The 25,418-nt window shown below is 41.1% G+C and overlaps 1 protein-coding gene across 11 annotated transcripts in view; it reads left to right on the forward strand.

The window, feature by feature from the left end:
* Window positions 1-25,418, forward strand: part of itpr1b (inositol 1,4,5-trisphosphate receptor, type 1b) — an 87,656-nt gene that overhangs the window by 58,631 nt on the left and 3,607 nt on the right. For 6 of the 11 annotated variants that reach the window (XM_056397848.1, XM_056397873.1, XM_056397860.1 and 3 more), the window contains 13 exons: window positions 837-947; window positions 1,515-1,610; window positions 1,682-1,816; window positions 2,328-2,435; window positions 2,806-3,037; window positions 6,655-6,777; window positions 13,580-13,755; window positions 14,275-14,439; window positions 14,699-14,888; window positions 15,234-15,326; window positions 16,383-16,531; window positions 17,716-17,881; window positions 18,972-19,132. In XM_056397848.1, the coding sequence (XP_056253823.1) occupies window positions 837-947; window positions 1,515-1,610; window positions 1,682-1,816; window positions 2,328-2,435; window positions 2,806-3,037; window positions 6,655-6,777; window positions 13,580-13,755; window positions 14,275-14,439; window positions 14,699-14,888; window positions 15,234-15,326; window positions 16,383-16,531; window positions 17,716-17,881; window positions 18,972-19,132 (1,905 nt within the window). Of the gene's footprint in view, window positions 1-836; window positions 948-1,514; window positions 1,611-1,681; window positions 1,817-2,327; window positions 2,436-2,805; window positions 3,038-6,654; window positions 6,778-7,069; window positions 7,455-13,579; window positions 13,756-14,274; window positions 14,440-14,698; window positions 14,889-15,233; window positions 15,327-16,382; window positions 16,532-17,715; window positions 17,882-18,971; window positions 19,133-25,418 lie in introns of those variants that run through there. The other 5 variants (XM_056397865.1, XM_056397904.1, XM_056397882.1 and 2 more) reach the window with 2 other exon arrangements.

Raw genomic sequence — 25,418 nt, forward strand, 5'->3', positions numbered from 1 at the left:
CTTGTGTGGTATTAAGTATCTTTAAATGGTAGCAGCATACTACTTGGATGCCACAGGCTATTGTGTAGTTTTGGGGTGTGGCACATGATTTCAAAATAAACAGTAGTTACAAAGCCAATTCTCATAAAATCTGACAAATAATTACAAAATGTGACACACCCCTTCAGCACATGACTGTGCCGGCTAAAGGGAATTTGACCAGTATGGGGCACCACACAAGAAGAAATATTTAATTGTCTGCCAGATTCAAATCTTTCTATTCAAATCTGTTATGAAGTTTTAAGTCATGTTGATCATGGCTGCTGTTAACTACAACTGAAAAACACCACTTTATCACCTGGTCTTCTTAAAACTCAGCCGGTATTTTGCTGTTGTTCAGACACCACTTTGAGGATTGTTTGATGACTGGCCAACATGAGGCGCTGGACAAGAGGCCATGACTTTCCAGTCAGCACTCAATAAATAAACGCAGAATATTGTATTTCTCTCCTCTCATCATTTGAAGTGTATTTATAATTTTGTAACTATTTTTGCAATATGTTTTATGCAGCATTTTGGACTTCAATGACAAACATGTGGCAGAGCAGCTCTGGGTCTGCCTAAACACCTCTGACTGTTGAAAGCATCTGTATTGTGATCTAAGTTTGTTAAAGACAATGTTGGTATTTTTGCATCAGTATGAATGGTGATTAAAAACAATGGGATTTTGACTTCTAGATTAATTGATTACTGATTGTATTTATCTGCTTTAACTGCTGTTAACTACTGGTTAAAACTGGTAATGCTCCTGTTCAGTTCTGTACCATCATTTATTTTAAATTTCCTTTGTACCTCAGAACTGCATCGCCACTCATGAGTGCAACGGTATTGACATCATCATTGCTCTCATCCTCAATGACATCAACCCCCTTGGCAAGAAAAGGATGGATCTGGTGCTGGAACTCAAAGTGAGTGGTTATTGGTTTCATCGCTGAAGAGGGAAAAAAAAAATACTTCAACATAGATGTAGTGTTACATAACAGGATTGGCTTTGGTCTCTCCTTTTCTGATTGTTGGTGTCTAGGTGTATTTTTCTTATTCCTCCGGAAAACTTTTCTCACATTTCTGTCAAAATTAAAAAAAATTAAAATTAGTGAGAGTTTTAAAACATAAAGATCAGACTTTCCATTCAAATCCACACAGAGAAATAAAGTTAAGAAAAACTTTTTTTTTTTTAAAGTTGTTGTACCAGTTACATAACAATTTTGATCAGAGTCACACTTAAGTGATTATGAGCTATTTGAGTTCCTGGACTTGAGACATCTTTGTCTAGAGATTATCATTGCAGGAAATCACTGACTGAAGGAAATCTTGAAACAATGGTGCAAATTAAGAATATTCATGTTTGGATTTCCCCCTTTAATGGTCATTGATTTTCCGCCTGCGTTGAGACTGCAATGCTGAACATCAGGTGGAGAAAATGGACCTGAGTTGATTGTTTGCACTTTTATCTGTGCTCTCTCATCCTTCTGTAGAATAATGCCTCCAAGCTTCTTCTCGCAATCATGGAGAGTCGCCATGACAGCGAGAACGCAGAGAGGATACTGTACAACATGAGGCCTAAAGAGCTGGTGCGTATGGCATCATTCAAATCATCACATTAGCGTAAGTGGATGTTATCTCACAGTCTGTATTCTTGCAGGTGGAGGTGATAAAAAAGGCCTACATGCAGGGGGAGATAGAGGTGGAGGAGCCACCAGAGGGTGAGGACGGAGAGGAGGAGCACTCTGCGTCTCCACGCAACGTCGGTCATAATATCTACATCTTGGCACATCAAGTAAGCCATCAGCAGAGACAGTCACAGCCTTGCGTAAATGCTGTAACACACATACATTATATAGTACATGACAATAGGATATTCAATGGCTTTACTGTTACTGCACCTCTGTGTCATTTCCCTTGGTTGCTGAAGACATGTGATACCCGCCATTACACACTCATCTCCTCTTTCTCAGCCCTCAGGCTGTGCGCAGCTCAATAGCAGAGTGTCTGCTCAAACCTTGATTTAGGTTAACAACAACAATTAAAGTTACGTATCAGTCACTGCCGGTCCACACCCTGCAGCCTTGTGGTTGAACGGGTGGAACATTGTGCATCCAGATAAAGAATAAATGGCATGTAATGTTCCCAGCTGCTAAATACCGGTAATGTTACCTCAGTGCTACATCATGTTGAGCTCATACAAGGATACATTTAAGGCAAACCTGTACGAAAATCAAAGAAATAATCTTTGAGATGACCGTGTTTGTGTGTGTGTGTGTGTGTGTGTGTGTGTGTTGTCGTTCCAGTTAGCCCGTCACAACAAGGAGCTACAGGCTATGTTGAAGCCAGGGGGGACGTATGGAGAAGGGGACGAGGCCCTTGAGTTCTATGCCAAACACACAGCTCAGATTGAGGTCAGTTGTTACGTACATGTCTGACGTACACTGTGGTTGACATCTATTTTAGCGGAATGTTTTGGTAATGAAATTGTCTGGAGGCGTGTGGTACTTTTTTAATTGGCACACTTTTCAATGTCATTGTGTACACTTACAGAATGACGAGCACCTTTGGCATGTTTGCACATTTATGTCTGTGCGCTCCAAGTTGTTGGTTCGGTTTTTCAGCCACCTTCACAATAAAAAAAACAACCCTTTTATTTAATATCGAAAGGTACAGTTTTCTAAAAGTTTCCAGTCAGATCATTTGATGACTAATGAATGAATGTTTATGAGCCCGCAGCAGTGACGGGGAGTGTGTGTGATTCAGTGCTGTGGTTGTGTCCAGATTGTCCGACTAGATCGCACCATGGAGCAAATTGTCTTTCCTGTGCCCAACATCTGCGAGTTCCTCACCCAAGAGTCCAAGCTGCGTGTTTATTACACCACAGAGCGGGACGAGCAGGGCAGCAAGATCAATGACTTCTTCTTGCGCTCTGAGGACCTCTTCAATGAGATGAACTGGCAGAAGAAGCTGCGAGGTACTCAAGAGGCTACTGGTAACACAAACACCGTTCCCTGTGCGTCTTTCTCCTCAACTCTTTATCTTGTAGTGCTTGGTTTACACGCTTTCCTCCTGCATCTCTCCAGGTCCCTGTGAGCCCCCCTGAGTAGAATAGAGATACTAAAGCCCCTTTCCCACGTACTTACCTGTGATGTTGGCATCTTTGTGAGCAAGAACCAGAGACAAAATTTCCTTACAACTATTTTGATTCCTAAATTCTTCCTCCACATGTGTATTTTGATCAAAAGTCATGACATGCAGCACAATAAAGAACACAGTTGAGATTTCAGTATTAAAACCAGCAGGAAATATAAAGTATTGAGCTTCTCCTTTGATGGTATTTCTGTGGTGTCTGACATGTTTACAACACCAAAAGCACCATGGATGACCAGCTGCAAATTAAAAACACAGCCACACAGAGCCTGGCACAAAGATATTACACAACAAACATCACAGATGTTACAGGTCTAGACTGTAATTCTCAGTTCTGCCAACCACAAAACTCTCAGGTATTAGATGATTGATTTATTCACAGGGAAACAAAGTGTTCTCTTAAAATGTCTTCCTCCTTCAGAGTGCTGCTATTCTTGGCAAGGAAAAAAAACTTATTACTCTGTCATGGTCATGTCTTTTGCAAAGAAGCTCAACACATTTTTTGTATACCATAATAAATGGTAAACAAAGCCCACTGCCTCACACTGATGATTGAACTGGTTCCGTGTGTGAAAGGGGGCTGCGCTCTGCTCCTGGAGGGATGGAAGTGGGGAGAGCATGTAAACTTTGATAAGTAGCTTATTTGAATTACAATATAGTGTAAGTAAGTTAATAATAGGCTGAGATGGACTAACAATATACAGTATGTTCTACAAAGTTGTAAATGCATGTTTTCAAGCCAGGAGAGAGTGATGCCTGATGTCTTTACTGTGAAAATGAAACATGTTTCCTGTATCCTATTTGTCCATATATTTTGTGTTGAGATTAGTGTGTCAGGTTCTTGTATTTTGGAAACAGCCGAGAACAGAGAAAAGTGAAGGCAAAAGATGACCCTCACACAAGTGTAAAAAGCTATGGATGGAGTTTGAAGACCCTCCTCTGTCTGTCTGAATCAGTATTTTTATATATTTCTGCTTCATTAAAAGCAAAAAATTGGACGGGAAACTCCAAACGGGCAGGACAGATATGACATGAGATAAAGACTCTTGGCTTGACACACACTCTGGAGGTTGTGTTTACTTCTTGCATCGTGGCCAACTGAGTTAGCAGGATGCTCCAAGTCTGCCCCATCTTAATGGGATTAATGAGTCGAGCTGATTTACCTGGCTGTCGGTTTGAGGTCATGCTCAGTCACACATCCTTTACTTCTGACATGGCACAACCTCACTGGCGACTTATCAAGGTTGGCTGGTGGACACTGGTTAGCTTCAGAGTCAGCAGGTATTGGATCAGGAAGAGAAAATCAAGTCAGTAGAAACTGTTCACAGGTGACCCAGAAATATTGATATGTGAAATATTCAAATGAAAACTCCTCTTCATTTTAAACTTTTATTTTTACTAATGTGAAATACTTTTAGTCTTACAGGCATGAACACTGTTTTGAGTTTCAGTTCCCCGTAGACCCCTTCACTGATTCTCTGCAATGAAGTGACCGCTGTCTTTGTTTGGTTTAGCCGCGTGTTGTGGCCTGTCCCATGGTCAGCCCTGAGGGAAGAGGGTTTGTCTATAATGTGAAAACACGTGACGACAACCACCTCTCTCCTATCTAAATGAATCAGCACAGCTGGAGACCATATTGTTCCGCTGGTGCTAACCACTTGTCATGAATATCGTGACTGTTGCTAAAAGCCCCCACCCACAGTTCTTCTTTCTCTGATGAACTGCTGAGCTCAAAATAGTGTTGGTCATGCATGTATGCATGCAAATTTGTGTGTTTTTACTCTCCTAAAAGTAGAAAATCATTTAATGTGTGTGAAATGTGCCTGACAGTTGGTTTTGTGTACTTAAATCGGTTTAAGTTTGGTCTGATTTTACCCTTCAAAGATGGTCCTTTGATTGCAGTTTTGGTGCTTAAAATGGCACTTAAAACATCACAGGCCCCTTTTGATGTTTCACCCCAAATTTAGTACATTTTTGAGATTACCAAAATAACCCAATTTTGGCGTGTTCAGTATTAAAGGCTGGTCATAAAAGAGACATAACAGAAAAGTTTTATTGCTGTGAAGACATGACAGATTTTTACCAATGAGTTACTTATTTAAAACCAAGCACAAAACAAAATTTGTCGCCACAGGGTATCTCAGTATCTCAACCCATTATCCAAGGCATGACATCCAAATTGGACGATTCCTCACCTCCCAATTTATATCCAGTGCCATTGCAGGGACTAGCATGCCCTTCTGAAGTGGAATGTAAAGATGTGGAGGTTGGGACGATAACTAATTGATTTAGTTGATGAACCTTAAACCCTCCTGTGTTTTATTTGAAGTGTTGATCCATTAGAAGATACAGTATATTTGTGGTTTTAGGAACCAAAAACCATTTCAATGTAGATTTACATCTCCTCTGTCAGGCTTCTCCCTAGTAACAACAGGTTGTTGAGCCAATCAGGAGAGAGGAGGCTCTGATCCTTCCTGAGTGATCAAAAAAAAAAAAAAAAAAAAAGCAAATTTCAGGTAAACACTCAGACAAACCAAATCCTGCAAGGTTGGACAGTGGGTCAGGCCGGGCCGTGCTTAGGGCATGGCTGACGGCAGTGACTGTATAGTTGACATCACAAAGTTACAGAAGTCCTGACGGCCCTTTTTAAGGCTCAGTTTCTGAATACAGAAACAGAAATGTGTGCATTTCTCTATGGACTGAGCGCTTTGATAATTTCACAGTATTAATATAGAACCTCGACCTGCTTTATAATCAAAAGACATGGACATCTCACTTTATACGATATAGGACCTTTAAACAAACCTTAATCCTAGTTTATTTGCAATAACCATCATCTTTCCCTAAAATTAACCATTCCATAGTTACAATGTTCAGATATAGCAAAAAGTTAGAATTTTAAAAACATTGGCCCTGGACATCAACATTTGCTGTCACTGAATACCAGTGTTATCTCAGTACGTTCCAAAGTGATTCATCCTTATCTTTGTTGACTACAGTTAATTGGAGATGACATTTATATCACCAAAACTACCCAGATAGTGAAATAAATCCGCCCATATGCTTGTTTTCTTGTTTTCTGGCCAACTATACACCCAGTTCCACAGCCCGAATCTGGCACTTATACAGCATGATTGTAAGAAGCTACTTCCACATCTGGACCAATTCTGATGCACACACAGAACATTTTCTGGCTGTCTGTCAATATTGGCGGATAACAGCCAGAATCTTCCCAGATGTGGAAGTATATGGGCCAGACTCCGGCCGAGGAACCAGGCATATGTTGGTGTGAAATACAGGTCGGACACTGTGTGTTTTACTTTAACTTTAAACTGAAATACTCTGTGAAATTGTTTAATAAATTATGTTTGGTATATAGCACAGGTACTGTAGAACTGTCTGCATGATGTTAGGCTGCTGCAGTGCTCTGTCTGTGGCACAGTGACCTGTATTAATTTGCTTCTGCACCCTGTCCTCCAGCCCAGCCCATCCTGTACTGGTGCTCCAGGAACATGTCATTCTGGAGCAGCATCTCTTTCAACCTGGCTGTGCTCATGAACCTGCTCGTGGCCTTCTTCTATCCTCTGGAGGGAGTCCGAGGAGGTCAGTCACCTTCAGTCTCTTCTTTCCTTTCTCTCTCCTTTGGTGTTTTAACACCAGCTGAACTGGCTGGTGAAATGTGCCCTGATTTAGATTTTGTGTGTGTGTGTGTGTGTGTGTGTGTGTGTGTGTGTGTGTGTGTGTGTGTGTGTGTGTGTGTGTGTGTGTGTGTGTGTGTGTGTGAGTGTGTGTGTGTGTGTGTGTGCGCGTGTGTGTGTGTGTGTGCGCGTGCGTGCGTGTGTCTGCGAAAGCTCTGTGGTTTTCACTATGAATTTTTTTTATTTATTTATTACAGCATAGGAATTGGGAGTGAATGGCACAAACATCATCTGTTCAGGCAAGGCCCTGGGGCAGGATGGATATTGTACATACCGTTCATTACCAGAAGTCTGTGTGCCAACAATGATTAATAAAAGAAACTGGGTCATGACTCGTTGGCCTCTTATTTTGAAGTATGGAAGGCTAGCGTTACACCCTGCAGGTGCAGCTCCTTGCTTCCAGGTAAAAAGAAACGGTTCAGTGCGGATAACTACCTCAGGCAAACAGTAGAGTTAAGGCCAATATGAACTCTCAGAAGTTCTGCCCAGATCAGACTGATAGCAGCGAAAAGCTTCCTTCTCATATTTGTAGAGGAAGAGATATTTTGTCTGCTAGTTTGTCTAAGAAACCAATAAATTGACAGCCACACCCACTGTCCTCAATAATTGCCAGAAGTGAAAATGGGCAGAGCTCTATCACAGTGAGTTGCTGGGTTTCTTTCGCAGTTTGTTTTTTCTTTTTTTTCTTTTCTTTTTTTTTTTTTAGAAAAGTCAACAAAACACATTGTGAATGGTCAGTCTTTCTTTTGAGTGATGTTCTGTGAATAAAACTGAGTTTTCTCCTTTCGCGATATTATTCCAATTAAACGATAACAGATTTCCAGCATCTGCCTCTCTGTTGGAAGAAAGTTAAGGGGGGGAAAGTTGCATTGTGGGTATCATAGGCTCCTGGTTTTGACAAGGGAGAAGAACGTGTGCAATAGAAAAAACAATGTCTCTGGTTCTGCTGCGTCAGTTTTTAATCCTTTTTTTTTTTTTTAAACTGTCCATTGTGAGTTTAACAGCCTTATAGTGCAAACTGCCAAACTGATGGATTCGTCTTCTCCTTACTCTGACAACAACTTCAGACCCACTTTAAGCCTGTGTGGAAAAAGATGAAAGTCCAAAGCAATCAGGGACAACACAAGTTTTTCGGTTTGAGAACTGACCACAGAGCATGATCTGCATCTGACCCCCCCCCCCGAAATGGCTTGAGCATTTACATCTCAGCATTTGCAATCATACATGTATTTATAGCATTTGGCACTGGATCAGATCACACATGGAAGGTGCAGTATTAATGTAAAGTATGCACAGGACTTTAAAGAACACTGTGTGCTCCTGTGCCTGTGGTTTGGGTGTAGCCTCACACCTCCCTAACCAAAGTGAGTTTCACCACAGTGGAGGTGTGAAGAGAATGTAATCCTAGCTGAAGATCTGGATCTGCGTGTCACAAAAGGCCAGGACGGATTTGTTCTTAATTAGGTCCTGACCTGATTATTGATACCGTACCTTTTTCTGAGCTTGACACTAACCCACGACTTAACATGTTGTCAGATTTCAAGTCTCATTCTCACGCTAGTTTTGGTTTGAGTAGTCTTCCTCTCCATGTATCACTTCTGGTAATTAAGTCAGTGTCCGTGTGTGTTTGTGTGTGTTTGTGTGTGTTTGTGTGTGTGTGTGTGTGTGTGTGTGTGTAGTCTTACGTAAACACTGCTGCTCCCCTTAAGGCCGGATTCTCGAACAGGAAACATAATACCATATCACTGACTGTGGAGCATGACATACCGTATTGACATGTACTTGATAAGAGACAAATATGCATACAGCAAAAGGTCAGATGTCAGACCTCTTACTTTACTCTCATCTAATCCACAACATTGCATCCTTTATTTCAGTCAGTGTCAACAAGTGAAACAAACATTTAAATTTGGCCACCGTTTATACAGAGCAGATTTACTAATAGACACTAGAGCTGATTTTATTGGCTGATATTGGCCAACAAATATATAAAATATATATACATATTTGTTCTCATGTTTTTTATTCATAGTTATTTATTTTCACAGTTATTTAATTCCCAGTGAATATTTCCATTTCAGTGCACTGATGTCATTTTGGACAATACAGTTTATGGTTAAACTGTAAAATATCCAGCTTTCATTGCATATCTTTTTCACAATTGTCTGCTGTCATTCATTGCTTAATATTCAACTTAATATTCCCAGTTGCCTGCCAGTGTTTCAGTATCCAGTATGTGTCGCTAACAGGGAGTAAGCCTGGACCCAGCTGTTTCCTACCAATAGAAGTTATTTTGATGACCTGTTTCTGACTTGTAAATGGCGTCGGCATTCAAGTCGTATTTAGCAGTATATCTGACTTGTCGTTTAATGATACGGAAATGCCTGAAAACCAAACATATAGATGTCTCGTGTCAGTCAAAGTTCTTCGATTGGGGTGATGAAACCCTGAAGTTTATAGATTTAGTGTGATTATTCAGTGCACAGTATTTTCAATGACTGATTCTGCATTCATACAAGCAGCAACTGAGTTGTTTGATGATGTAAATTCATAAAAGTCATAAACATTGGAACCTTTCCTCTCTCTACCATCCATCCCATATGACAGCAACATCTATCAGACTGCATAATTAAACTGAGCAACTACGGAAATCAAGTCTGTAATCATTAGTTTGAATATGATTATCATTATACTTAAAAAAAAAAAAATTGCCATCCCTGAACAGGGACATTTCGAGGAGCTAAGTCCAGACCATCTGGAGCTAAGGTCAGGGTGTGTGCGTGAGTGGAGCGCACACAACCTTGAGTGCTCCTGCGTGAAAAATGTGAATATGTGGCCTTGAAAACTTTGCATCTCTTAAGCCAAGCTTGATTGAAGAATCACTGCTTGTATGTTGCTGTTTGGGGCCACTACAGTATTACCCTTTCAAAACCATCAATAGAGAACTGTGATGAATTTCATAACTGTTATTTGATGTATGCATTAATTGGCCCACCATTTACATGGACCAAAGGCAAAACTTTGTCTTTTTACTTCATTTTAAGTCTAGTTAAATTTCTCTTAACTATCTTTACAGTGACATTTAAATCAAGTTTGCCAATTTGTCTCAACTTAAACTTAAAAGCAAGAGTTGATTATGTTTAAAAAATGCTAAAACTGAGAGATGAAGACCTTTGATATTTAGTTATATAACAATCATACCTTTTACATTACATGTGGAATATGACAGCCGTGTGGCACACTCTCAAGCTGAGGAGGAAAATGCCGTCTTCTGCTTTGTTCCTATTGTCTGGATATGGGAGGAAGTGGCCCCTAACCTGACTCCTGAGCTCCAGGCAGCTTCTGCAACCCGGAGCCAGAGCCTGTTTTTCTACTATACAGCTCTACATAACAGTGTGTGGATGGTAAAGACACACATCGCAACTTTTGGACTTCATGTCTGCTTTCACATCTACAGTAGAGAAGCATGGCTAAACTTAGGGTCAAACTTTAAACTGCTGCTGAACTATTACATCTGTGAGCTGGTTTGATCCGTTTTTGAAAACATTGGAGGTTTCATATACAGAAATGAACTAGCTGTGAAACAGACAGATCTTTCTTTTCATATGGAAAACCTATAAGCATATAAATATGAGCTGTGTCTGAATTCACTCACCTGTTCACCACTCATTCCCTCCTTCGTCTACAACAGACAGTCTGTAGTTTAGGTGAGTAGTAAATTGTGATTTTGGAAACTTGTCTTCAATTTGCGTCGTCACTTGTTGCACATCTGTAAATCTGCAGAACATCTGTGTTCATCTTTAAAATGGTTTGCATCAGGTGACTGTCGCTTTTTTTTTTCATTCCATAGGCCTTTTTAACAGCAACTTGTCATAGTAGGAAGGAAAAAGGTGTTACTGTGAACAGAAGGATGGCTCTTAATATTGCTGGAGATGAGCAGCAGCAGATATCACAGTAGTTAGGGCCTGGGGCGTGTCGCTAGTGGGACTTCTGTTGATACTTCACCTTTTGTTGTTACTACTGCTGTCTGAGCCCGACAGCTGAGCAGAAGCAGCACTGAGTGCACGCCGCACCAGTAGAGTGCGTGCCGTCCATTCCAAAACCAGACTGCAGAGGACTGACTGCGCTTGTATACAAGAGCATGTTACGCATCCCCGCCCACTCCCTTATCTCTCTACATCCACACACAGGCAGCAGCAGCAGCGAGGGGTGGTGGTGATCAGGAATTAAATTATTTACATTATTTTCATTTCGTAATGACTAACTATAGATTATTTTCCTCTTTCAGGAAGATTAAGTGGTAATCAAAACGATTCCCAGCTAAGACCTGATGCTGACGACGTTGATGTCACTGAAGCATTTTAGATGTTTTTGTAATCTCAAATATAGTTCACATGCATAAGGAACAGAAAGGTAAACACTCTGCGAGAGTGTTGTCTATAGAAAATGAACAGATTTTTTCTTTACCCTCAATGACGAAGAAAACAACTCTTCAACTTCTTTGTTGGAGCTACATATTTGACCTTGTTCCACACACCATATTAACCCCTGGTCGGTCAGGGTCTGTCATGTGCCCTAAACTTACAGATTTAGGTTGGGAAAAGTTGTCTGGTGCTGGGTCACATGGTGTGACAGATTACTTCAGATATATGATATTCATTCAAAGGGAAATGTCTCGGTGATAAGCATTTCCTGCACGACCGGAGGTTTTTCACAGACAAAGAATAAAGTGACAGACCTGAACATGTTTTTATGGGCAGTTTCAGTTTTCTGTTTGTTTTACTGTCTCTTATTCCTTTTCCCTTTTTCTCTCAGTTCTCCTTGAGGGCAGTATTTGTGGGGATGTGAAAAGCCGCAGCCATTAAGGCCTTCATTGTTCCCGTGTAGAGTAGCAGATAGAAGACGCACATTGTGATTCGCATAAACTTTCAATTGTTCTGTCTGGGGTCAAACGGCGAGGTCCCTTTTGTTTGAACTTCCTCGCAGCGGTGTAGAAGAGACAAAAAAAGAGGCTGTTAGCTTAGCTCGAGAAAGTCCATGCGGTTTTCTATGTCAAAGGTCTTGTGAGAGCTTAGCAGTTCACTCCAGGACGCGCCAATCAGTGCAAGAAGGGTTAAATGATGTTAGCTTCAAACTGAAGGCCGTTATCAAGTGAAAACATCTTAACCACTGCTAAGTTGCTCAACACTGAATATTTGATGTCGCAGTGTTTCCTGGATTCTCACAAGATGCTTAGGCATCTGGTATTATTCAAGCCTCCCGTTGAAACCTTGAATAAACCAAACTTTATTTTTGTTTTATGATTGAGCATTTATTACCGGTTTGTCACTGAGAGACAGTTTTATAGCTTTAAAGCTATGCTTAATGTGCAGAATGTATAAACAACTTCAACACTGTACGAAACATTAAACATTATTGTATTGACTGCACATATCACTCATGTTTCCTCTGAGTGGTTTATTTGAAGAGAAACTGTGGTCGGGGAAACCTTGAATAACTCCAGGCTGCACACTTTCTGTAGGTTAATGTCAGGTGGATGTCTGTGTGAGACCAGGTACTGAGAGCTTTTACCAGTAGTAGTCAAAGAGCTAGAGCCTCCCTCTGTCAGACGCTCCACTGTCAGTCAGCTTCCTGCCAACAATAACAGATATGCGCATATGTGAAGTAAAACCAGCAGCAAACATCGGGCTGTATGTGAATATACTTTGGCTGAGTGTAAGTTGTTTACTGTAAGTCTCTCTATCTTCTACCTGCAGAGTAAGCAGAGACGTGAGAGAGAGATGAATGCTCTGAGACTGTAGGTGTGTGACGTCCAAGCTGCTGTGTCTAGGTTGGCTGCCAAGTCTGAGCACCCGGGCAGCCTGTTACAACTCAATACCCAGGACCATCCCTGATGAATTTAGATAGAGCCAAGTGTATTTTTAGCCAAGCGGGAGTTATGTAATGAGTACCTGTCATGTGATCTGCACACGGAGGGACGAGAAGACACAGGCCTCAGAACGGAGGGCACAGGGGGAGACGTTAAACGTGGTCTTCTTGGAAATAAATAAATGCGTGTGTATGTGTTAACACAGAGGAATTAGATTAACGTTAACAAAGTGAATCAGCCTTTCTGCCACTGGCTGGTGAGGACTTGGCTCTGAGCTGGTCCCTGCTGAGCTCATGTTAATGCTTTGCTGACCCACAGTGATTGATGTGGAATATAAAACTGTTGTGTAAAACACATCTGACCTCATGCAACGAGTCGAAGAGCTCTGCTGATAATACACACTTCCAAAACTACTGGGTTCATAAGTGAAAAGATATCTTTGTCCAGGTGACACATGGTGCCAATCAATAAATCAATCACAAACGATAGATAAGCCCACTTCAGTGTCTTCACGTGGTCATTTTACTTCTACTTCAATGTGATGTGTAATTACACACGTCTTTGTACAATAGCTGTGACCTACAAGGTAGAGAAGCAGGAGAAATGAAAACTTTTGAAAAAATGTTTCCCTCCTCTGACAAACATTCTTTTCTCTACAAATTTCCAAAGCACATTTATAAATGAATAGATATCAGAGGAAGCGTCACTGACAAGAACGTGCAGGTTGAGGCGGTATGGCCCTGAGTAACCGAATTGTTGACGTACTAAAAACACAGTTGGCTCACGTCATTGATGATTAAATGGAGCCTTTCCCTAATGTGACCCCCTTCATCCTCAGGTACCCTGGAGCCTCATCTGTCTGCCCTGCTGTGGATGGCCATGCTGGTGTCTCTGGCTATAGTCATCATCTTGCCTCAGCCTCACGGCATCCGGGCGCTCATCGCCTCCACCATCCTGCGCTTGATCTTCTCTGTAGGCCTGGAGCCCACGTTGCTCCTGCTGGGGGGTTTCAACGTAAGTGTGTGTCAGTGTCAGTTGTGCTAAATTACCCAGTAGATGGTTAACTTGAATTTCCCTTGGCACAGGGCGTAAGTTATATGCCAAACATTAGACTTACTAATACAGGAGTCACATGTACACAGTGCAGTCTCTCTCTCTTTCCCCTCTGATAGGTTTTTAATGACAGATGTATCCAGCTGTGGTTCAGCTAGCTCCATAAATAGTCCTGTTGCTTATGCTTTGTCCTCCCTGACCACCACCCCTGTAACCCTGGAAACACTGGTCTAACACTTGAGGTAGCATTATAGCTGCTAATACAAATGTCACTCATAGCTGTGAGGTGTTGATGCATATGCCTGGGAGATTCCACACTGCGCTGGTGGTGAACCACATCCACTTTATTTTTAGTATTGTAGTACAATGGCTATCTTCGAATCTTACCCAAAGAGAAAAATACTACCGTTACTATTGATGCTACTGAGTTAAACTTACTCTCTGACTGTGTGTCATCTCTATGTGTCCATTGTTCTTCAGTTATGTAATAAGGTCATCTTCCTGATGAGCTTCGTTGGGAACCGAGGAACCTTCACGCGAGGCTACAAAGCCATGATCATGGACGTGGAGTTCCTGTACCACCTGCTCTACCTGATCATCTGCTCCCTGGGGGTCTTTGTCCACGTCTTCTTTTACAGCTTGCTAGTACGTGAGCACGCACGCAAACCATATAATCTTAACCCCGTACACACGTGGGCATTGACACCCAAGGTAGCGGTATGCTAAACGCAATGTCCGATGTTTTTTCATTATTTTGCACATGAGATATAAATGGTATTTAGATGCTTAGAAAGGTACTCTCTCTCTCTCTCTTTCTCTCTCTCTCTCTCTCTCTCTCTCTCTCTCTCTCTCTCTCTCTCTCTCTCTCTCATGAGTCTCTCCTCTGAATCCTTCCTATTTCCAGCTCTTTGATCTGGTTTACCGAGAAGAGACCTTGCTGAACGTAATAAAGAGTGTGACCCGCAATGGCCGCTCCATTGTTCTGACAGCCGTGCTGGCTCTTATCCTTGTCTACCTCTTCTCCATTGTGGGTTATATCTTCTTCAAAGACGATTTCATTTTGGCTGTCGACAGAATACCCAACAAAACACTAGGTATGTGGAAATGCCTTATCCAGGTAAACATAAATTACTTACCCTGTACCCGAACAGTCATGAGACTAAAACGTGCAGTATTTTTCTGGAGCACAAACACACACACACACACACTGGATGCCTGTGAAAATACATGAAGTCAAAGTAAAGCCAAGATTACAAAAAGTGTGTTTCCTGTCTTTGCTTTGATTGTGTTCACCTTGCTTTTAGCATCATCTACAATTTGTGTATATAAAAGATGTCGCTATTAACATGCACTGTGAAAAAAATATATGCTTCTCTCACAAAGGTGAAACATGTGCAGATTGTTCAGCTGCATAATGTTTTGTGTTCCCATTTGAACAGAGCATGGAGCCAGTATGGTGGGAGAGCTGTTCTCTGGTGGAGTGTGTCAGAAAGAAAACAGAGAAAACTGCACAGCAGAGGCTGTAATGGATGGTAGGTTGACAGAAGTGAAAGTGAGGTGTGTGTGTGTGTGTGTGTGTGTGTGTGTGTGTGTGTGTGTGTGTGTGTGTGTGTGTGTGTGTGTGTGTGTGTGTGTGTGTGTGTGTGTGTGTGTGTGTGAGTGAGTGTGTGAGTGAGACTGGGGTGGAGTTTGGGCGACAGGGTCGAAGGGTTCTTTTAAGTTTGAATCCACATGTTGATGCATGTCTCTTAACGGATTCCCAAGTGTTTGTGAGCTTATGTGTGCGCCTGCCTGTATGTGTGTGAGTATGTAAAGGTCTTTAGGTCCTCGCAGACATATGACTCAGCCAGAAGAGATTCGTCCCACTGAGCTGTAAATCTGGACGGCATGGTCATAGGATTTAACCGGGCTGGGCCAATTTGGGGCTTTCAGGGAAGCCGGGTGAAACACTGGAGGTTTAGACTCCTTGTTTGTGTCTCAGGGGACCAAGCTTAAGACCTGATGTAGGGGCCCAGTGTTAAAAGGTCAAGCTTTAATTACCATCAGGCACAAGTAGGTCGATGGGTCCACTCAGTGATGGCGCATGGGTTGGGGGGGTGGGGGCTTCTCACTGCAACCAACGAGTTCGCGCAAACCGACTGACCTAGTTGGGAAAAGCCTCCAATCAAAGATGAACACAAGCGCCACCTTAAAATTGATCAGCCAACCATGTCGAATCCTGCCTGACCTCGTCTAGGCTTCCCTATCCATCACCACCAGGCTGGCTAATTATGGTAGTCTTGTGACTTGTGTGAGTGCGTGGATGTTTTTGAGAAATTTCCCAGTCTTGTTATATTCTCTAATGGGGTTGATTCAGTTGATTCAGGTTGAGGGTTGAGGGTTCAATAGGGTGCATATAGTGTTGGTAGTATATTAGGTCTTCTGTTTTGAGTGAAACTGTTTTCTCAGTAGCTTCTTTTCCAAGAAGTTAAATTTAAGAGCATGATGAGCAGGTGATAGTGTAGCGACGCAGCTGACAGATCAGACAAAGCTTTGCATTCAGCCTACACAGGAAATGACTATCTGACAGTATTGCTATGTCTCTATAGCTTCCCTTGCCATCCAGCCGTCAGCGGTGGTGATCGAGGACAAGGAGCGAGCATGTGACTCCTTGCTCATGTGCATTGTGACAGTATTGAGTCACGGCCTCAGGAGTGGAGGAGGTGTCGGGGACGTCCTGCGGAAACCATCCAAAGAGGTGCAAAGAACAGGAGTGCAGAAGTCGAGTATATATTTAGAGTAAATTAGAACCCAGTATCACTAACATGTCCAAAAAAAATGGATTATAGTAATCTTTTGGACATCTTTCCGAAACTCTTATACTGAAAACAACAAAATGCAATACACACCAAAATGTTTACTCCATCCCCCTCCCACACAGATAAAGATTCAATTAAGTTGAATTAAATTAAAGTGAATGGAGAAAAGTGATGTGAGATCTAATAAAGGCATTTTTTGTTTAATGTGGCCATAAGGGGATCACCATAATGTGTATTTAATTTTCTCTAACTTCAAAAGGTAATTACATATTTGCCCCAATCAGGAAAAAATAGAATTGTCGGCCCATCACTTATCAGATGAATGAGGTGCTTTGTGAGGACAGAGAGCAGTGAGGGCTTCAGTGTATCTAAGGTGACTGTCTGCTACAGAAAACTACGATGTGCTGGCGGGTCAGAGGGGTTGCACAGAGGACTTTCATAACCCCAAACATGCCAGAAAAAGCATTAATTGTACTTATCCAGGATGAAAACAAGCTACCGCAACATGTGTTAGATTTGCAGCATTGACCCATAGAATCAGGGCATGACTTGTAAACCTTATGTAAACCTCAGTTAGCTTAGCATTCATGTGGATTCTCTGTATTGTTTTCAGTCGTGTGAGGTTGTGTTTAACACCTGATGACTTGGATAGTACCCTGCATGCAAAGAAGGGGCACTATGAGTCACTCAAATGTGTTCCTAGTGAGCCTAGTGACACCTGCAAATTACATATAAGTGGGGTCCATATTTACATAAACATAAGGTCAATTACATACTTGTACTTTTTAAAAACTTGAAATCCGATCTATTTCTTGACATCTTACAGCTGAAATGATAATTTTAGATCTTGGAAATCTTGACTAAACATTATTAATAAATAGATAGATATTACTATTATCACTGACTCGTTGCTTACTGACTATAATCATTATCCAATGAGTTAAATCCAATTTGCACATGAGAAAATAAATTCAGTGAGTGGCATTTGTTAGCATTAGGAAAAGCAAACTTGTAAACCTTCCTCTGTGAATAATTGAGTCAAATTTAATTCGGGTGAAGATTCAACCTCTGTGTTACATCAGCTTATGAGCTCATGTTGATAGTTTTCCCCTTCATTCAACAGGAGCCTCTTTTTGCAGCCCGAGTGATCTACGATCTGCTCTTCTTCTTCATGGTTATCATCATTGTTCTCAACCTCATCTTTGGTGTCATCATCGACACGTTTGCTGACCTGAGGAGTGAGAAGCAGAAGAAAGAGGAAATCCTGAAGACGACGTGTTTTATTTGCGGTGAGAGATTAACCAAAGATACATTTTCAGTTCTGTGAGTTAAAATCCAACTTTTTGAAGACCGTTTAATTGCTGAGTTGTTTTTTTTTTTTTTCCACTGTTCTGTTGTACTGACTGAGAGAGACTGACTCTATTGTTTGTGAACATTATGGGTATGTGACTCATGACCTTTGACACATCTTTTCCTGTCCTTTTCCCATCATCTCTGTATAGTAGTCGAACTCCCTTCTTAGAATTTAATACAGCGGAAATGTCTTGCAGTTCCATCTGCGTCGAAGCTGCAATCGATACTTGCCACACCGCTGTACAGCATTGGAGTTGCAGTAAAATCAGCAGGTGTGAATGCTGAGGCTTGCAGATGATGATGAAATCAAGACAAATCAAGAGAGTGGTCTGCTGCTGTGCCTGCTCTTGTATGAGCGTGTGACTGCTGCAGCTTCACATCAGGGCTCTGTGCAAAATGGGGGCTGTTTTTCTGGGTAGTATAAACAATGAAACGCCTCCTCTTCCCAGAATGAATGGTTAGTCACGGCAGGTGCTGCTGTGGAGGAGGAGTGTTTCTTCCTGTTGCCATACGGGTCTTGACCATGTTAGACTGTACGCTCACTCAAACACTGGCCTCATCCGTCACCAAGCAATCACTTACTGGTGTTACATGAGGCTACTTGTGGTTATTTTTACTGCTTCATGTTGAGCAACCACATTAAGGGTTATTTCTCTTTTGCAAATGCAATGCAACAATGTGTATAGATTACAGTGATTTGAGGTGATAAACAATAGCTGAACATTTTTAGCAAATCGCACCTTTGACATTTTTGTCTGCCCATTCTCTTGTGACCCATTTCCTCTTGCTTTTTCAGTCAGTCATTCTCATTTAGGTCACAAGAACTATTATGTCATGTAGCAACCAAACGTGCAATTCTTCATTCTTCCAAAGAAATGAAAGCACTGTGTTAATTGTGTGTGTGTGTGTGTGTGTGTGTGTGTGTGTGTGTGTGTGTGTGTGTGTGTGTGTGTGTATGTGTGTGTGTGTGTGTTTGTGTGTGTGTGTGTGTGTGCTGTGTGTGGGGTTGTATTGTTTCATCCTTAGGTTTGGAGAGAGACAAGTTTGACAACAAGACAGTTACCTTTGAAGAACACATCAAAGTTGAGCACAACATGTGGCACTACCTGTTCTTCATCGTTCTGGTGAAGGTCAAGGATTCGACAGAGTACACTGGCCCGGAGAGCTATGTAGCCGAAATGATCAGGGTAAGGATGTTGTCATGAATGTCCATTTTGCTTTTGAAACTGTTCAAAAGTCCTGCAAACAAGCAAAACATTCAAATCCACACTGCAGGACTTATTATAGGTAAACTGAGAGATGGGATGCATAAAAACACTTGAGTTATACAAATCATCAATCCAGTCTCAGAGACTGCACAAGTAGAGCTGTAGTCTTCACAGAAGTCAACCTTCACTCCTGAATAACACTGTTTAAGCTCTTTGTGTCTCTAGCAGTCAGGTTTATATGAGCTTGGACAGAGTTGATTATTGCAGCCTTTTTGTTTCTCTGCACAGCAAAAAGCAGCGACTTTTTCTTCTTCTTCTTTTTTCACCTCATCTGCCCCAGAGTACCAGGACTGCATTATGTAATCCCTGCCTCTGTGACCTTGAATCCCTCCAAAGTATTATCACATCAGTCAGCTTTGAGAATGAGGAATTAACATTCAAACAGAGTCTGCCACTGGCATAAAATGTGTTAATCCTCCGAAGCAGCCATTCCTTGCTTTAATCATTAAACACACACACACACTCAAACGCACACAGATCTCACTGCATATCACCTCATGGTAGGCACTTCGGCAGACCTGGACTCAGCCTCATAAGTTTTGTTAAGCAGCAAAAAATATATTTTTTTTACATGTTGAATTGAAAACTTAGCAGCAATGGAAACTGGTAAAAATCAAAGCAATGAAGGTTTATATGATCATTAAAAATGATAAAATCTCAACAGGGTTTGGCATTAGAAGTACAAAACGAGGGCATCAGATACACACACACACACACACACACACACACGTCCAATTCTGATTCGCCTTTTCTCTGTACGTCACAACTGATTCAACCAGACCATCTCTGAGAAGATTAGCCATTAAAAAAATATAAACCATAAAGAAACCTTATTGTTTTGATTGTTGAATCACAATCGTAGCCTGTGAGCAATTAGAAAGCTTTTTAACTGCCAAAGGAAAGCCCCTTCTTCTGAAGTGGTTGCTTCCCTGACGCACTTGTGCTGCTGCTGTCAGTTTCTGACACAGTTTCTCATTAGGTGCCATTCAAGCCCACTTCACTGCCTTTTGCCTTGATCTGCTGCTGCACTCAGTCTTGTGAGGAACCACCTGATTCGGGATTAACCCCCATTGTCTCTCCCATTAACCTTGCACCCTGCTGGGCCAAAATGAGTTTGTCATGGGTGCGTTCTGAGCAGCAGGCTTTAGGGGCAGACTGAGCAGAGAAGGCACACATGGTGCGAAAGACCCCAATGACCCATCAGCTGACCCAGTCATCTTTAACATTAACTCTCAGCCTCACATGCAAGTGTTTGATACGGGGGCCTCCATGTCGTGTTGTCCTGAGTTGTGCACAAAGACATTAGTGATCACAGAGCTTCTCTCCTCTCACATATTTTTTACATCATTCATGGAGATTATGTTTTGTCCTAAACAATCATGTTAAATGCAAGAATATATTTTTCCACACTATTTTTCCTCATTTATTTTATTTTATCTTTTTTTGGGGGGAGGGTCAGTTTGCCTTTATTTGATAGTAACAGTGGAGATACAGACACCAAAAACAGAGAGAGACAATGAGAGAGGTGGCGATAGTTTTTTTTTTTTTTTTTTTTACAAGCTACATGTCAAAATTCAGTGTACAATTTGTATTAAACTGAATGTGAAGGTGGCATTTTATCTGCAAACTTGGCAGACATTTTCCCAGTCTGTCTTTGTACCATGAAAATGTACCAACAGTAATACTAGTACAGAGAAAAAAAAAAAACATTTATACTATACTACTATACTTATTACTGTGTGTTTATGTATTTTGCCCATCTTAATGAAAATACTTAAAATACCTATCTTTCTGTCTATCAAGGCAATATTTGCTAACACATCTCTAATCTAATGTAGCAGTGATCCATACTGTTATGTATGGATCATGTTATTATTTTTTAGTTTAAGTTTACTTACTGTGTTATATTCTGTAGTTATTTGGCCCAGTTGGTTTTGTTGTATTTGACTTGCTGAACTTATATTTATTTACATATTTTTTTGACCCAGACTATTGTAGAATAGTGTTGAGTGGTTTTAGTTATAAAACCATGACTTAAAAGCATGATTTGTACGTCCAGTTTCCTCCATCTGCGCTGCCTCTTTCCCACTGTGTTTCAATTTTTTTGATGCTGCAATAACATGAAAGAAGCAACAGGACAGAAGGGGGTGTAGAAGTCAGACTACTCTGACAATGACTGGGACTGACGTCAATGGTGGAGGGCTCTGGGTGAAGTGTCACACCTTAGGTGCAAAAAGATGATGCTTGGCTCTCAGTCGTTGCCCTGATTCTTACTGCGTCCAACACTGAAAAATGCCTCAGCTCTGTGAGCTGATTAGAAACACCTGTAGCCACAATCATTCAAAACAGCTATTATTTGATTATATCAAAAACTGCATGAACAATATCCGTCTGTGGCATTTATTTGCATATTTGTAGACTGAGGGGGCTGTCAGCTTGTCAGGTGGCTTGTGGCATGACTGTGACGTTTTCTGTTGCTGTTTTAACCACACAGCATCCTGTTTCTCTGTCATGGCCCGTGCGGTTTTAATAATGAAAAATGTACTTCCGTCATTTCCATTGAACCAGTGTGATGTAGAGAGTCTTAAGCCGTGGCTACACTTCTCAGTTTACTGGAAGTGCTTTCATTTGTAAACACTGGGGATGGAAAGAGGGCAGGGCTGCTGGTGACAAAGTCGTCAAACAAACACACGTGTGCCCTGGCCAGCAGACAGGATCCAAAATGGGGAAATGACCTCTGTCACATTTAGTTTTTTTTTTTTTTTTTTTTTGACAGCATATGAGCAGAAATGAGTGTAGGTGAAAATATTCTTAGAAACATTTACCTGTTAAGAAAATTAAAGCACTGTTACGATAGAAACTGCACATTCTTACTCACTTTCACACATAATATTGCAAAGAATATAAAGATTATTAAGATAAGTAAGTATATTGAGTAAAGCTGGAGCTGTGTTCACATACAGTGTGTGTGTGTGTGTGTGTGTGTGTGTTGGGGGAGGAGGCAGGTGAAGTAGGTAAACACAGCCTCTTGTCTCTTTGCATTCAGGAAGTGGAACTTGCTCACAACAGTCTTCTATTCCTTTCAGAATGAGTGAATGCTGCTCATTAGCATAGTGTTGTGTGATTCCCCTCAGGCTACTGTCTGACCCAGGACTGGTTTGTGGTTTGGACAGCCACCTCACTCGCCCATATGTCTCCAAATCAACCACTGAAACCTCGGGACTTTTCCAGCCCAGTTCTTCGGCACTGCTCTGTTTCGAGACAGTGACCTCAGCAGCTACGCAACATCCTCCCTTTTTCATTCATGCCGCATCAGTACTGATGGTTGTGCTCATTGAGGTCACATGGCCGTGGCATGAGTGTGTGAGATGTGTGTTTAGGTTGTTGAGAATAAACATACACTACAAAGAACACCTCAGTTTGTGATAAACAGCCCCAGGTAAAAAAAAAAAAGAAGAAGTATTGATCAACAACAATGAAAAGCCTGTAAACTGTTCAGGGGGGCTTTTTCTTGCTGCAGTGGCAGTAAATGAAGCCTTGAACATTAATGCAACAATTCCTGAAAACCTGTGTCTGTAGAAAAGGAAATGCATTATTAGGACAGTACTGTACTGCAAGAAGTAGTGCTGTATATTTCTGTATATATATCAGAATGGTGGGGAAAAAGGAAGACAGACTTGTTGGTCAGGGGTTCATCCTACAGCAAGATAATGAGCCAAAACATTAGAGGAAAAGTACAAGACATGATGGAGGAGCAGCACAGTCTCCAGACTGCATGGAGCTGGTTTGGTATGAACTGGACAGAAGGTGAAAGCAAAGCAAAAAAAAAAAGTGCAACACATTAGTGGGAACTTCTGCAACAGTGTTCATACTAACACGTGTTTCTAAAACTTTTGACTGGTTGCGTAGATGTGTTCACATGACTTTGGCTTATTTGAAGTAGTTCAGTCAGCACACAATAACAATGGCATGTGTTGGTTAAGTGCTGGACAAGATAGAGGCATGAAAAAATGTAGCCGAGTGACCCTCAGCCATGTTTGAACACAACAAGCCCTGAGGTGGGTTCAAGTCTCTGTCACTGTTGCATGTATACACTTACATTGTAACACAGTCACTAAAATACATTTTTTCATATTATACATACCCTTAACACTTATTTATGATAATTATATTAACCAGTACCACTTTTATTTTCTAATACCTTTTAAAAAAACGCTATTACTTTTCCTTAAAGTTATAATCCTTAAGATTTCAGTCCGGGTTAATTTGGTGACACATGGTTGCTGCTGCCCTCAGACAGCGAACACTTGATGAGCAGCTACATTGTCAGACACACATCAGGAGATCAACTGATGTGTCTTTTTATAGTTCAGCCAAACAACATGTTGTTTAAATGAGGAAATCAGTCAACTGATCCACTGACAAATGACGATTGTTTTTTTCAAAGCATTTTTTTGATACACAAAAAACCTCTGTGCCAAATACATTGCGTTTCCTGTGACTGCACACAATAAAAGCTGCCCAGTGTTTCAAAGTTGAATGCTTTTCATTTTGCATTGGCATTGGTTATAACTTTAAACAGCCTCGCTACAGTGTTGAGATAGCGAACAGTAAAAAGTAATGATACATGCTGCATCTTTCTTATGAATCCCTGGTTTGTATAAAGGCAATTTGAATCCAACACAGGGAAGGGCAGTCAATGAAAACTACTATATAAAGGTGTAATTACGTCATGTAAAAGTATTGAAGTTTCTCTCCAGACATGTTTTAAACTATGTGAAAATACTCTGCTATGATTTAATATTTTGTTAACATGGTTTTCCCCACATAAAAAGTGAAAAAAAATTGAAAACCTGGACTGGAAGCACATCTCATTTCCACACTTCCTCATTGAGAAATTCTGGATCAGGCTTTGTGCCCCACCCACCACTGCCGCTTGTGCTAGGTTGACAGGTGAAAGAGCAGAAAGTATCAATATGATTAGCAGAGGAAATATCACAGAGACTTTCAGCCACATGTTTGAGCCTCAGTCAGACTCAGACAGTTTGATGAGTTTGTTGTGCTCCAAAATAAGCAACTGGAAGAAGTATCGGAGCAATAAGCGTAGTGGTTTGTTAGCTTGTAACTGGCCGTGGCAGATATAATGTTAGTGTCTGTGCTAATGTAAACTCGTATGATCACGCGGTAACTGTTGAAAGAGCAGTGTATCAAGATGGTTAGCGGAGGAAACATCAGAGAGACTCAACCACATGTTTGAGCCTCAGTCAGACGCAGACTCGGATGAGGAGTTTGTTGTGACCAAAATCAGATACTAGCAGATGTATCAGAACGGTTAGCGTAGTTAGCATCTTTTATTTGTTTATGTCGTTTGTTAGCTTGTAACTGACAGTGCCTGACACAGTGTTAGTGGTTGTGCAAACTCTCTCTGTACTGACAAGATTTTGAGTTTATTGTGCCCTGCCCCCGCAGGATGACAGGATTGGTTCCTTAGGTATGTGACATATGAAACCCTGGTGGTCTGAATCCGAGATTTTAATCGGTTGACTGCAGTTCCAAGGAGAAAATACTGAGTCATGGCAATGACTGCTGATTTCAAAAACAACATATGGACATATTAACACGGTAAATTTTTCATTGGAAAAGGTCTTTAAATGGCTATTGCTGAAAAAAGTGTCAAACATATATAGTATCAAAAACATGCATATGATTTTGTCAAAATCTTAAGGACTATACTTATTTTATGAAACATAGAAACTCCAACTAGAAATCATACCTTTTTGAATAATCGCCTCACACACATCTCACAGTTAATAGAGGCTCATCAGTGTATTCTGATTTCCATCACCTGCATTTAACAAATTTGTGCACACAGTATGTCAAACTTCAACACTTCAGCCCTCAGCTGCAAATGTGTCAAATAACGGGTTCAGATTGGCAAGCAACGTATCAAAGAATCTGCTCTTGAAATACCTTTTTCGGATAATAGCGTCTTTCATTTTGACTTTGCAACAGTTTGTTACTTCAGAAACATGAAAGAACTGATAAAATCTACACTTTGAATCGTAGTGTTTCTTGAGTGCTGCTGACACCTGTGTGCCACGAGTACGTGTCAAAGGTCTCTTTCATACCAGGAGATATTGTATAGTAACTTCTTCTCGGGAGAAATCACTGCCACAGCCAATATTTCAACGGTGTACTCTACAGT

The sequence above is a fragment of the Seriola aureovittata genome, chromosome 2, assembly GCF_021018895.1.
Source record: "Seriola aureovittata isolate HTS-2021-v1 ecotype China chromosome 2, ASM2101889v1, whole genome shotgun sequence".
Classification (NCBI taxonomy): Eukaryota; Metazoa; Chordata; class Actinopteri; order Carangiformes; family Carangidae; genus Seriola; species Seriola aureovittata.